The following is a 14,209-nucleotide window of genomic DNA, read 5'->3' on the forward strand; positions in this document are numbered from 1 at the left end:
TTTGTTTTGTGCACATATGCTCACAAGTGCATTGCCTGCAAGGCCAGAAGGTGGCAGACCCCATGAAGCCTGTAAGCCAACTGAAGAGTGTCCTAGGAACTGAACTCCAGTCTTTTTGAGAGTAGTATGTTCTTTTAACTTCTGAGCCATCTCTCTACCTCACCCCACATTAGGCTTCTTAATCCCTATCTCTTCTTGATTGTTCTCTTGGGGCCCCAGACATACATGAGGATGCAAACACTGCACGGGGAGCACAGAATCGTTTTATTGTTCTGAATCTGGGTTCATTCCTATCATGGTCACTGGGCAGAGGCAAGTATGTCTTGCTTCCTTCTGTCTTGGTTCCACTGGGATCTGCTCAGATTCTCTTCCATGTTCAAAGTGCACTGAGAAAGCTTCACAGTTTCAATACATTTTTAGATGTTCAACTGAAGCAGAGTGAGGAAATGGCCCTCCCGCCCCACCCACCTAAAACAAAACAAAACACAGAACAATCCCCCTAAAATCCCAGCAGCGGCTGCTACAGCTGTTATGAAAAAATAATACCAACTCTTCTTAAAAAATAGATCACACAGAAAGAACTCAGGGCAGAGGCACCCAAGGAGGACACGGGGCTGCTCCAGCCAGTGGGGAGAGACCCGAGAGGATGCTGAGATGAACCTGGGGTGCTGGGGTGCTGGTGGATGGCTGCCTCATCCCCTCTGTCCGACCTCTGCTGTGTGGGCTGAGCCCTCCCTGTCAGCCAGATCCCAGGCATCACCTGCCCTTTTCCCTTGAGGGATCCCTGCTCATCCTGAGGACTGGTACCTGCTTCTCACTAAAGTGGCTTTGATCAAGAAATGAGATGGACCTCCAAGCAAAAGCGAGGGCCACTGCCTGGCCAGGGGGCATGTGGGATCAGACCTCTATCTGCTTTGGGGTTTATATCATTGTCAATACCTGCTGCTACCTAGATCCCCCCAGGGGAATCCTGGACTCCCTGTTGGGTTGGAATATAGCCTCTCCCTTGGCAAACACTCTCTGTGCCCAGCCATCACAGGGGCTCACTTCTAAAGCTGCCTCCCAGCCCTGCCTCGCTGGGGAAGAATGCCAGCAGGTGCAGTGCGGATGCTGCAGGTGATGCATGGAATGCGTCCAGCTTCCCTGACCAGTTCATGCAGAGACAAGTGAGGGACAGCCCCCACAGAAAGGGAGGTAAGGCAGGGCAATGCGACTGACCATGTGTGTGCAGCCTGGTCATTTGGGAGGCAGAGACAGGCCGGGGGGCACCCTGCATGGGGGGGGAGAAGGCAAATCAGGGCCTGGGTCAGGGTATGGGTCTGGGCACCACTGCCCTGGCTGAGGGCTCCATGCCTGGGCTTCCCCCAGCTGAGGAATCTGGTGAGGGTGTATTCTCCAGAGGCGGGGAGGAGGACGGCAGGGCCAGGTGGGCTCAATCAGGAACCTCAGGGTGAGCAGGCAGTGAGCTCTCGCCCCGCCGGTAGGTCTCCCAGAAGCCCCGCTCCAGTTGTTCCAGCTGTGGGCCCAGTGGCAGGTGACCAGCCAAGTGCATGCGAAGCGTTTCCAGCCATTGTTCCAGCTTTACAAAAGAGGGCCTGGAATGACAGGTGAGAACCAGTGGACGGTGAGTCTGGTTCTCCTGAAGACCCACCCCTCCTCAAGGCTGCTTCACACTGAGTATCCTACACCCTATCCCCACTTACCTTTTCTCTGGATCCAGGTCACAGCAGCGCACAGTGATGGGGAAGAAACTTGGGGGACAATTTGGTGGACAGTAGCGGTCCAAGAAACCCCGCACATTGAGGCCAAAGTCCATAGTTCGGGGCAGATAATCGGGGTCTGCATTCACTCGCCCAATAATCTGTCCAGCACAAAGCCCCTGGTTAGTGGGAGGCCCATGAGCCTGGGGTTCTGGGAGCCCACCAAATGCTCTAAGGATAGTTCAGTAGGAATGGTCAGGGACTAAGCACTGTACCCCACTGATGCCATGCTCTGGCTTTGGGGACCCATGTTCCCTGGGCAGAGGTTCCTGTGGACATCCAGGCTGGAGCATGGGAGGATTGGAGAGTGGAGAGGAACCACTGGGTCTAGACACCGTGGCTGCTCATGTGACCTACCTCACATAGGACAATTCCAAAGGAAAAGACGTCCACCTTCTCGTCATAGCTACGGCCTGAACAGAGACCAAGTGTCAGAAGTGTCAGCAGGGGATGGAGGGCCAGGAATGGTAATAGACAGGCAAGAAAACCACACTCTACTGAATTCTCAGAGCACCAAAGCACCAGGGACATGACTCAGTTGGCAGACTGCTTGAGGAGCACGCATGAAGCCCTGGGTTCCATCCCTAGCAAGGTATAAACAGGGCATGGTGGTGCACAGGTGTAAGCTTGAGGCCAACCTGAGCTATGAGACCCTGTCTCAAAACAAAAGCATCAAACCCAAACCAAAAGAAAATCAAGATGTGTGTAATCCACCTCCCCCCCCCCCCCCGCACCCCCACCCTCCACTGGGACCTCAGAGGGGTGAAGCAATTTTAATCTTGCCTGGCTACCACCTGCTGTGTGACTCTGGTCACATCATAAAGGTGTGTTAAGTCTCTGGTACACATGGACGTTATTTCATTGGGAAAAGGATCTTGGAGTAGAGCAAGGTGCAGTGGCAGAGTGTGGGAAAGAAGTGTTTGAGGATGTGTGGAAGTTAGTGTCTTGGGACAAGACATTTCCTGTTTCTGCCTGGGGCCTAAATGCTATCTCAAGTATCTGTTTTTTTATTTTAACTTTTAACTTTATTTTTGTGTGCATGAATGTTTTGTCTACATGTGTGTATGTGTACCACATGCATGCCTGGTGTTTGTGGAGGTCAGAGTCATGGGATTCCCCTGGAACTGGAGTCACAGATGGTTAGGATCCACCATGTGGGTGCTAGGAGAGAACCTGGGTGGGCCCTCAAATAGCAACCAGTGCTCCTAACCACTGAGACACCAGAGCCTGTGTGTTTTTATTTATTTTTTTAATTTTATTTCGTTTTTCAAGACAGGGTTTCTTTATGCAGCCTTCCTTAGTTGTCCTGGAACTTCATCTGTAGACCAGGTTGGCCTCAAACTTACAGAGATCCACCTGCCTCTGCCTCCCAAGTGCTGGGATTTAAGGCGTGTGCCACCACTGTCTGACACTTGTTTTGTTTTTAGACAGGGTCTCACTATGTAGCCCTGGCTGGCCTGGAACTCCCCATAATCAGGAAGGCTGGCCTTAAACTCATAGAGATCCACCTGCTTATGCCTCCCAAGTGCTAAGATAAAAGATGTTTGCCAACACATGCCAGTTTTCTTGGTATTTTTGACATAGGGTTTCACTCTAGCCCAGGCTAGCCTGAAACTCACCATGTAGCCCAAAATGGCCTTGAACTCACACACTCAAGTGTGATGCTTCCATCACTCAAGTGCTAGGATTACAGATATGCACCACCGCAAACTGGCTCATTGGTGCTAGGGATGGAACCCAGGACTTCATGCATGCTAGACAAGTGCTCCATCAACTGAGCCACACCCCCAGCCCCATAACATCTTAAAAAAAAAGAACCTGGGTGGTGGTGGTGGCAGCGGCGGCGGCGGCAGCGGCAGTGGCCCACGCCTTTAATCCTAGCACTTGGGAGGCAGAGGCAGAGGCAGGCAGATCTCTGTGACTAACCTGGTCTATAAGAGCTAGTTCCAGGACAGCCTCCAAAGTCACAGAGAAACCCTGTCTCAGAAAACAAAAAACAAAAAAACAAAACAAACAAACAAAAAAACTGGAGGGAAATGATGGTGTACACCTTTAATCCCAACACTCAGGAGGCAATGGTAGGCGAATCTCTGATTTTGAGGCCAGCCTGCTCTACATAGTGAGTTCTAGGTCAGCCAGGACTACATAATAGAGAGGGGCTGTCTCAAAAACAAATCCAAACCAAACCACCACCACCAAAACCCAAACAACAACAAACACAAAGAAACACCAGACAAACAGGCGGTGCTCACTTACAATCGCAGCCCTTTGGGCAGAGTGCTTCTCTAGCACATATGAAGCCCAGATACTACCCAACCCTGAAGGAAAAGGCGGGAGGATTAGGAGTGCTGGATGGAGGTGGCCACAATTCCAGGAAACCCCAAGGGACAAGTTGGTCCCAGTCCAGTAGGAGGGAAGCAACAGAAGGGAATCTAGGAGCCAGGAGAAAGCCAGGGGGTGGAGAGGCCAGGGTATGGGGGAGCTGCTGCCCCTCCTCCTGGGATCCCTAGAGCAAACACTCACCGTTGATCATCTCTGGTGCCATCCAGTAGGGGTTGCCCACCACTGTGTACCGCTTCTTGCGGTCGGGCTTCTTGAGGTTGCGCAAGTCTTCAGACTGACTCTTCTCATCTACCATGAGTCGAGCCAGCCCAAAGTCGGCCACCACCACGTTCTTGTTCTGGAAATTTCATAAGACCTGGTCCTCATCCTGTCTGCTTCTACCTGGGACCCTTCCTCCATCATCCCACAGATGACACAGAGAATATCCCCAGACACCCAGGGACCTGTGTGGAGAGGGGATCCCCTCTGTCCCAGTGCTCCTAGCTCTTTGCAAACAGAGTTGCCTAAAATTTCTAGAGTTTCCAGTGAGGAGTGGGAGGTGTGGTTCAGAGGCAGAGCACCTGCCTAGAGCCCCGAGTGGTTCAGAGGTAAAGAGCCTGCCTAGAATACTCCAGTAAAGGGTTAGAGTATAGCTCAGTAGTGAGTTCTTGCTTAGAATCCCCCAGTGAGTGGCTGGGGTGTGCCTCAGTGGTAGAGCAGCACGCCTCAGTGGTAGACTACTTGCCTAGCATGGTCAAAATCCTAGATTCCATCTGAAGAACTAAGAAAATCAAAACTCCTTTGTCAGGGCCCATAAAGATGGCTCCGCTTCATCTTGGCTCTAAGTCAGAGAGTTCAAAGCTGTCCTCAGTTAAGTCATAAGACCTAAAAGGCTACAGTAGGATGTTTGATCTTGGCCTTGGGTGTCTTATTCTAAATAACAACAGATTTGGTATGAGGTATGGTTATACTTGACCCCCAAGGTCAGATAACAAGAAACTGAATCTAAGGTATGGTTACTGGATCCTTGGAGAATTGAGGAAGAAAGTCTGTCTGTTCCATATACATGCTCCCCTTTTTGATTAAGGTATTTAAGGATGGCAAAGAATAAAAATAATGGTGAAGAGTAAACTTGGGGTGTTCAGTATTCACTGAATTGCCCTCCTGACTCTATCCAGATATGATGGAGCCCCAGCAGGCACTATTCAACAAAGGACACATCAAGGTGGGCGTGGTATATATGTTCAGTCCTGTCCCCACCTGCTGTCCTCGATGAAGCTTCTTCAGGTGACTGCCCTGTGTCACTAGATGGATAGCTGAGGGTCCTTCCCTGTGTGGTAGCCTGGTCCTCTGTGTCCTGCCTTCTCTCCCTTTCCAGGCTGTTTCCAAGTATTTACATGGAGAATAGCTGACCCTGAGGCTGTAAATGGGGTACAGGCCACCAGCGATCTAGACACCAAGACCAAGCAGGACCCATGGAGGACTTGTCCAGCTCCCTTTAATGGCACCAATGCCTAGGGTTTTGAGGCTAAGCCCCAGAGTGTCTCTAAACCTGGAGTCTTCTATTTTGTTGGGACAGCCCAAGCAGTTCTTACTGTCCCCTGTGCAGGGTCCTGGGCAGGCTGACAGGGCCTAGAGGGTCCTAGGCACCTAAAACAGAATCAAGGACTCTATAAAGTCCTGGTTTTGTTTGGATCCTAACTCTGTATTGACTGGTTGGAAGACCTTGGGTCACATTGTCTTTTTGTGTGTGTATGGTCTTTGTATATGCTAGGCAAGTGCTCCATTGCATTGCTGAGCTGTGCCAACTGCCCCTCACTGGGGGATTCTAGGCAGGGGCGCTCTACCACTGAGCCACACCCCAGCCCCTCACTGGGGGATTCTAGGCAGGGACTCTACCACTGAGCCACACCCCAGCCCCTCACTGGGGGATTCTAGGTGTATGGTTTACTTACCCATGCTTCCATGATTTTTTTTTTCACTTTTTTTGTTTGTTTGTTTGTTTGTTTTTCGAGACAGGGTTTCTCTGTGGCTTTGGAGGCTGTCCTGGAACTAGCTCTTGTAGACCAGGCTGGTCTCGAACTCAGAGATCCACCTGCCTCTGCCTCCCGAGTGCTGGGATTAAAGGCGTGCGCCACCAACGCCCGGATTCACTTTTAAATTTGAGACAGGGTCTTGCTAAGTTGTCCAGGATGTCCCTGAAGTGGCTCTGTAGCTCACACAGGACTTGATCCTCTTACCTTACTTAGCCTTCCTCAGTTCAGAGGTGAACTGTGGTACTTTATTATGGGAACAGGACCTTAGGCACCTGCTCCCCAATTTGGCTCAGTCCTCCACTTTATGTATAATACCTGGGGAACCCCTTAAATACAACCTATAATCTGGGGCTGACAGCCTCTTTCCTCTGCCTCTGCTGAAACGCCCCTGCCAAGTCTCCTCTTCTAGAAGCCTGCCTACACACTGACTTGCAGTTGATGGTGCCACCTGGGTAGCCTGTGCTACCTCTACTACAGGTGGCTTCTGTAAATGCTGCAGTAAAAGCTGGGGCTTTACATGTCCATCAGCTTTCCCTTCACTGATAAAACCTTGCACTGCTGAGGGCTGGTGCCATGTTATAAAGGCAGAGCCAGGACTGCAAGCCAGGTCTGCCTACCTCTTGCTTTTGTTCTGTTCACCTGACCTCTAGCTCCATGAAGCCCTGAGAGGAGCAGCTCACAGGTCCCTTCTTTCTCCAGCTCACCCAGCTACCCAGCACGGCTGGGCCCCCAGCGCTCACCTCACGAACCAGACAGTTGTGGGAGTTGAGGTCTCGGTGGATGATGTTCATCGAATGGAGGTAGGCCTGAGGGAATGGGAGAAGGCCGTCAGCAGATGTTTGTCAGCGCAGTGCAACCTCTCTTGAAGCTCCTGGCCTCCCACCACAGTCTTGTCTGCAGACGGGCTCTAGGCACTGGATCTGTTGCTGAGCTGTACCCTGTGCCTTCTCTAGGGGATTATGGGTAGTCACCTACATCACTGTAACCACTTCAAAGTTTCCCCATGGGTTCTGCTCCCACACTTCTCATGGCGGAGTGGGCCACTTGGTGGATGGCTGGTTACTTACCATCCCTGATGCAATGTCCTTGGCAAAGCTGACCCTCTGACTCCACGGGTACTGGCTGTCCTGGGGACAGGAAAGAATGGCTGGGATGGAGCCCAGAGGAGCAGCAGGAGTGGGACAGCTGAGTGAGTCACAGGCACAAGTGTGGTAGAGTCTGACGGTTCCCAAGGCTCTCCTGTACCCACAGCTGACAACTAATAATTTTCTAAGTGCTGTGTGTGCTCAGCTGTGAGGCACCATTTTCTTTGGTTGTCTGTCAGAAGACAACTTGGGCGAATCTTCTCTCCTTCCACCATTTGAGTCCCAGGGATCAAACTCACATTGTTAGGCTGGGGGTAAGCACCTTTACCTGCCGAGCTACCTCATAGGCCATTGTTCAATTTTTTTGAGGCAGGATGTCCTATGTTGGCCATCCTATTCATTTATTCATTTTTCTTTTCTTTCTTTTTTGTTTTTTTGTTTTTTTGAGACAGGGTTTCTCTGTGTAGCTTTGGAGCCTATCCTGGCACTCGCTCTGGAGACCAGGCTGGCCTTCAACTCACAGAGATCCACCTGCCTCTGCCTCCCAAGTGCTGGGACTAAAGGCGTGCACCACCAACACCCGGCCTTGTTTTCTTTGTGTGTGTGTGTGTGTGTGTGTGTGTGTGTGTGTGTGTGTGTGTGTGTGTGTGTGTGTATATATCTGTGTTTTATGTGTGTGTGTGTGTGTGTATGTGTGTGTGTATATATCTGTGTTTTATGTGTGTGTGTGTGTGTGTGGTCATTAGATGTTAGGTTTCTTCCTTAATTTCCTTCTACAATTAAACGTTTTTATTTACTATACTTATGTGTGTTCATATGTGTGGGGGTATGCATGAGCCATGGCACGTGTGTGACAGAGGGCAATGTGCAGGAGCTCTGTCCTTTCACCATGTGGGTTCTGGGGATTTAATTCAGCCCATCACGCTTGCTAGCAGGCACCTTCACTCTCTAAGTCATCTTGCTGGCCTTCTACCTTAGCTTTTTGTTTTGTCTTGTTTTTGTTTTTGGAGACAGGCTTTCTCTGTGTAGCCTTGGCTGTCTGGAACTCTCTTTGTAGACTTAGCTTTTTGGGAGAAATGTCCCCCTGAAGGCAGAGCTCATGGATCCTGGTAGGCTGGCTGGCCAGCCAGTGATCCCCGGAGGCTCTCCCTCTAGTGCTGGGACAATAGTGTATGCCATCATGCTGGACTTTTAAGAGGGCCTTTTGGTTGAACTCAGGTCCTCTTGTTTGGGAAGCAAACACCTTGCTCACTGAGCCATCTCATTTGCCCGAACTTCAAGTTTTAACACTAGGATGAACCAATATTCAGAGTCAAAGCTGAAGGTCCAACAAGCCACCTGTGCTCTCAGTGCCAGTATCTGGGGAGGATGGGGCTCTGGCTCTGCCATGGTTTGGCTCTGGAGTGTCCCCCAGAGGCCCATGTATTAAAGGCTCAGTCTTCAGCATGTAACTTTTCAGAGGTAGAGCTAAGTAGAGAGTTCTTAGGTTATTAGGGGTCATAGCCCTGTAAAGGGATAGTGGGATCCTGACCTCTTCCTCTTCAACCTCCCTTTTTGGTTTTGGTATGTGTGTATTTAGAAAGGGTCTCACTATGTAGTCTTGGCTGGCATGGAACTTGTTATGTAGACCAGGTTGGCCCGAACTCATTAAGACCGACTTGCCTGCTTCCTTAGTGCTGGGATTAAAGGGTTAAGCCATGACACCAGGTTTATACAGTGCTGGGGTTGAACCCAGGGCCTGGTGCATGCCAGGCCAGCACTCTACCCGCTGAGCCATACCCCAGCCCTCAGCCCTGCTCACCATGCTCTTGATGATGCCTCTAAGAGTGCCTCCCTTAATGTACTCGGTGATGAAGTTCAGCCGCTTGTCCTTGTACAGCACACCGATGAACTTGAGCACGTTCGGGTGCTCCAAGCACCGCATGACCTTCACCTGGAGGGGTGAACACAGGCTGGGCCTGGACCTCCTTTTCCTTGCTCTATCCACCTGAACAGCAGGTTACCCACTCTCCTCTCACTGGTAAGCCACTATGTCTTTTTTTTTTTTTTTTCCCCCCGAGAAAGGGTTTCTCTGTGTAGCCTTGGCTGTCCTGTATCTAGCTCTGTAGACCAGGCTGGCCTCAAACTCATGGAGATCCACCTGTCTCTGTCTTCTGAGTGCTGGGATTAAAGGTGTGCACCACCACAATCTGGCTATTTTATGGTTTTTTAAGAGTATCTCTTATAGCTCAAACTGGTCTTGAACTAGCTATGTAGTCACGGAGGTCCCTGAACTCCTGATCCTCACACCACCATCTCCTATGTGCTGAGACAACAGGCATGTACCACTAAGGCTAGTTTTTGCCTTAGAACACAGGGCTTCATGCATCTACCAACCTGCACTCCCAGCACACGGCTGTTCTGACTTTTGACAGTGTCTGTTTTGAGTCAATGTCTTACATAGCCCAGGCTGACTGGGAACTCTCTGTGTGGCTGAAGATGACCTTGAACTCTGTCCGATCTTCTTGCCTCCATCTCCCAAGTGTTGGGCTCACAGATGTGAACTACCATGCCTGGTAGATGTGGTGCTGGGGTTGAACCCAGGACCTTATGCTTTCTAGGCAAGCACTCTACCAACTGAGCTACACCCATAGCTCACGGAGCTGTCTTTGCTCAAACTGCCCTTTCCCTAGTGGGGCCTGAACCCTCTCACCTCTTTCAACAGGTAGTGTGTGTGACTCATCCTCCTGGAACCCTCTCCCACCCATTCTCATTGGGGAGGGGAGTGGACACATGAGGCATGTGACAGTCTCTCTCCACTGACCTCCTTGAGGAATGTCCTCTGGGTCTCCTCGTCAAACCGGATGAGTTCCTTCATCACCATCACCTCGCCTGTCTCTCGGTGTGTTACCTATATTGGGGAGATGGAGCACACAATTCAGCACCAAGTGGGACACTGTGACACATGGGGGCTGAGGCATGAGGATCTCGTGTCCAAGGCCAGCCTGGGTTCTCTAGTGAGTTCGAGGCCAGCCTGGGTTCTCTAGTGAGTTCGAGGCCAGCCTGGGCTGAGTTCGAGGCTAGCGGGGGAAACTTAGCGAGACCTTATCCTGATGTGAAAACAAAACCAGTCATGCTAGCACATGAGTGATCCCAGAACTTGGGAGGTGGAAGACAGATCAGGAGTTCAAGGCCATCCTCGGCTACTTAGTTAAGTTCATGGCCAGCTTGAGTTACATGAGACTTTGTTTCTAAAACCAAACCACAAAGTTCTAAGTCTGTCCTGTCCATGTAAAATCTCTTCCCTCTTATTGGCTCAGGAAAATCCAGGAATAGGAGGAGGTAATACTGGGCAGATGGGGACGGGGACGGGGACGGGGGGGGGGGGTAGTGTGAGAAGAGGTGGTCAGAGCTGTCACCCAGTCTGCCCCTCCCCATTTGCATACCTTGATGGCCTGGCCGAAACAGCCCTTGCCTAACACCTCCCCATGGATGAGGTCAGATGGCCGGAAGATTCGGTGTGGTCGGCAGACCACTCGGAGGGATTCAGAGCGACCCAGGTCCTTGCGCTGGTAGGCTGGTGAGGTGGCACCCGGGGACGTGTCAATACTGCAGCTCCTCCTGGAGAAGGCACATGGGGGCCCAGTGCCATGGGGAGGTGGTACCTGGCTGAGACTCTGCCCTGACTCCTTGCAAAAAAGCACCATATAAACCAGTGGGTGCTCACCCCCCATCACCCCCCATCCTGGGAGTGAGCAGCACAGCCCAGTGTAACCACTGGGTAACCACATAGCTATCTGCTCATTAGAAGGTGCCAATGGCCTCCTCTGCTTGGTGGCCTGGGCTCAGATACCCTGCCTGAGACCCCCATTACACTGCACGTACACAGGTATCCCCTCTTATGGCCTGAGCTCTGGACAGAGATTACAGAGTACATGCCTTCAACAGTACAATCTCTTAGAACGAGGGCTATCATTCCAGAAGGAAGTCCCAGCATAAGTCAGGCAAGTAACAGGCTGCCTCTGATTCCTTTTCTCTGTGTCCCTTCTCCTGCCTCTTCAGGTTCCAGTATAGAGGACTCATGGCACCTGCTGCCTGGATATTTCAGAAGACCATTAGTCAACTCTGACTCCTACATCAAATTCCATCCTTATCTTGGACCATAGTAATCTCTGTGAAACACACCACTGTGTGGCAACAATCCTTCAGAGACCTCTAGGCACAGAAAAAGGTCCAAAGCCCGTGTCATAGCTGATGCCATGTCACCCGCAACACTTCATTACCCCAAGCCAATCACTAGCTGCTCCGTGAAGTTAAGATGCTAGTTTGGGTCCAACTTTATCCAAAGCTTCAAATGAGCCTTCATTATTAAGGCACTAATAAAAAAATGAAGAAAACTAGAAATCAGCTGGCTATGGTCAAACATAATTGCAATTTCCAGTACTTACAAGTTCAAAGCCAGGCTCCTGGGCTATGTATGAAACAAAACACATAAACAAACTAAAAAAAAAATCATCGAAACAAGCAAGCAAAGGAGAGAGACAGATGGATAAGAGATAGAGACACACACACACACACACACACACACACACACACACACACACACACGCACAGAGAAGTGAGAGATAGCACAAAATCCAGAAACCATTTTAATACATTATAGTTTTTCATGGTATTTTTGTGTGTGTGCTGTATGTATGCATTCATGTGAGTGTGCATGCATATTTGTGTGTGAACATGTGGAAGCCATATGTTGATGTCATGTATTTTCCTTAATCACTCTCTATCTTACTACTTTTTAGATTTATTATTTTTAATTATCTGTATGTTTTTACTATAAACAAATGTATGTTTGTGCATGTGAGCACCACACTTGTGGAGACCAGAAAAGGACATGAGATCCCTTGGCACTGGTAGAGGTGAGCCACCCGAAGTGAGTGCTGGGCACTAAACTCTGCTCTTTTGCAAGAATGTACACCACATTCTTATCCCCTGAGACAGGGTCTCTCTATGTATCCAGGTTGGTCTGGAACTCACAGATCCACCAGTCTCTGCCTCCCAAGTGCTGGGATTAAAGGCGTGCGCCACTACACCCTGGCTCACTCTTAGCTCTTAACTGCTGCTCCATCTCGCCAGCCTTCCACCATCCTTTTGAGACAGGGTCTCTTGACTGAGCCTTGTGCCCCCAGCACTGCGGTTACAGGTTTTTGACATGGCTTTTGACATGTGGCTTTTGACATGGTTCTGCTAGGGATCTGAACTGAGGTCCTCACGCTTGCCTGCCTGACAAGTGCTTCTATCTATGGAGCCATCTACCCAGCTCCATGAATTGTATTCCCAGAAAGAACAGCAGAAACGTAGAAGTCGGTAAATAAGAACAATGGGCTAAGTATTTATACTGATGGCACAGTATATATATTGCTACCAAGCCAATGATATGAATGTAATTTGTGCTAATTCTATTTATATTAATGCAATTATTCTTTAAAAAAATTTAAGAGTTGGCATATTAAAGCAACAAAATTTTTTTTTTTGCTTATTTTTGGGTGCTTTTTTTTTTTTTTTTTTTTTTTCAAGACAGGGTTTCTCTGTGTAGCTTTGTAGACCTTGAACTCACAGAGATCTTCCTGCCTCTGCCTCCCGAGTGCTGGGGTTAAAGGCATTCACCACCACTGCTGACTTGCTCATTTATTTTTAATAAGTAGGGTCTCATGTAGTCTAGGCTGGCCTCCCACTCACTATGGAGCCAAGGGTGACTTTGAACTTCTGATCTTCCTGCTTTTACTTCCTGAGTGCTGGGATTACAGGGGTATGCTGCCATGCCTGGCTTATGTGGTGCTGTAGATGGAACTCACTGCTTTGTGCATGTTAGGCAAGCCCTCTGCCTACTGGCCTACAGCCCTACCTTAAAATGTTTTATCTACGTTTGCTCCTCACCAATTCCTCCCTGCTCTGTGCATCTGCCTACAAAGAAGGACGCCGAAAACTGTCTTGCCTTTTAAGCACTTTAAAATTAGAGAGAAGTCCTGCAAGATGGCTCAGTGGATAAAGGTACTTGCCACACACCAAGCTTGACAACCTGAGTTTGTTAGATTCCCTGGACACATGGCAGGAGCAGAGAACTGACTCCTGCAAGACTCCTCTGCCCTCTGCATGGGTGCTGTGGAATTCTCACCCCTCCCCACAAAGTAAATGAATAAATCAATGCAAACAAAATTAAAGTGCAAAAATAAAAGATGCGGTTCTTCCTGGGACAATCACTAACTTCCACCTGGGGTCCTCTTTCTCATCCTCACATCCTTTACAATCTCTATACCACAATGCTGGTAGAGCTGCAGGCATGAAACAGCACAAGAATAATGTTTGTACAAGATGAGGATCAGGTTGACTTACAAGACCGGTTTCTGCCGGGCAGAGCTGCCTGCCTGTCCGCTGGGAGCGTGCACTGGAGAGCCCAGGGGGCTGGGCTCAGACCCTGGCCCATGGCCCAATGAGTCATGGGGGTCATGCTCAAGGGTCAGCTGGAGCAGACGGCTGGTCTCCTGGATCAGCAAGTCGATCTGGGGACAGGTGAGTGTACAGGTGAGTCTTCTGAGGAGGCGGCAGAGCTGAGGTGTGAAGGCTCTACTTCCATCACTCCATCCTGCCCCGGCCTTGGATCCCTGTAGTCCTACCTCATCCAGTGGCACATTCCGGATGGGCGTGCCATTGATTTCCAAGATCCGGTCTCCAACATGGATGGAATTTTTCACATCTGGGCTCATGCAGCCGGGGTCCACTCTGGGGATAAACCAGTGGTTATACTGGTGCCCCTCCCACTGGTACCCTTTAGCCCCAATGGGAAACCAAAAGCAAAGATGACCAGTTATGGGGTGGGGAGGGAAATGATTTTATCTTAGGTGAATATCACAGTACACTAACTTTTTGGTTGTTATCTGTAACAAAATTTAAAAGATTTTACGTGTGTTTTGCCTGCATATATGTCTATGCACCACTTGGTAGCCAAAGGGTATCAGATCCACTGGAA

At 49.9% G+C, this 14,209-nt stretch overlaps 1 protein-coding gene across 3 annotated transcripts in view; it reads right to left on the reverse strand.

The window, feature by feature from the left end:
• Positions 1-243: 243 nt before the first annotated feature.
• Limk1 (LIM domain kinase 1) overlaps positions 244-14,209 on the reverse strand; it is a 32,742-nt gene continuing 18,776 nt past the window's right edge. For all 3 annotated transcript variants that reach the window (XM_027416152.2, XM_027416151.2, XM_027416153.2), the window contains 11 exons: positions 13,857-13,962; positions 13,576-13,742; positions 10,629-10,803; positions 10,007-10,093; positions 9,005-9,136; positions 7,186-7,245; positions 6,859-6,924; positions 4,284-4,440; positions 2,118-2,173; positions 1,704-1,861; positions 244-1,595 (listed from right to left, as the gene is read on the reverse strand). In XM_027416152.2, the coding sequence (XP_027271953.1) occupies positions 1,433-1,595; positions 1,704-1,861; positions 2,118-2,173; positions 4,284-4,440; positions 6,859-6,924; positions 7,186-7,245; positions 9,005-9,136; positions 10,007-10,093; positions 10,629-10,803; positions 13,576-13,742; positions 13,857-13,962 (1,327 nt within the window). In that variant the 3' untranslated portion in view covers positions 244-1,432. The remainder of the gene's footprint in view (positions 1,596-1,703; positions 1,862-2,117; positions 2,174-4,283; positions 4,441-6,858; positions 6,925-7,185; positions 7,246-9,004; positions 9,137-10,006; positions 10,094-10,628; positions 10,804-13,575; positions 13,743-13,856; positions 13,963-14,209) is intronic.

The sequence above is a fragment of the Cricetulus griseus genome, chromosome 4, assembly GCF_003668045.3.
Source record: "Cricetulus griseus strain 17A/GY chromosome 4, alternate assembly CriGri-PICRH-1.0, whole genome shotgun sequence".
In the NCBI taxonomy this organism is placed as follows: Eukaryota; Metazoa; Chordata; class Mammalia; order Rodentia; family Cricetidae; genus Cricetulus; species Cricetulus griseus.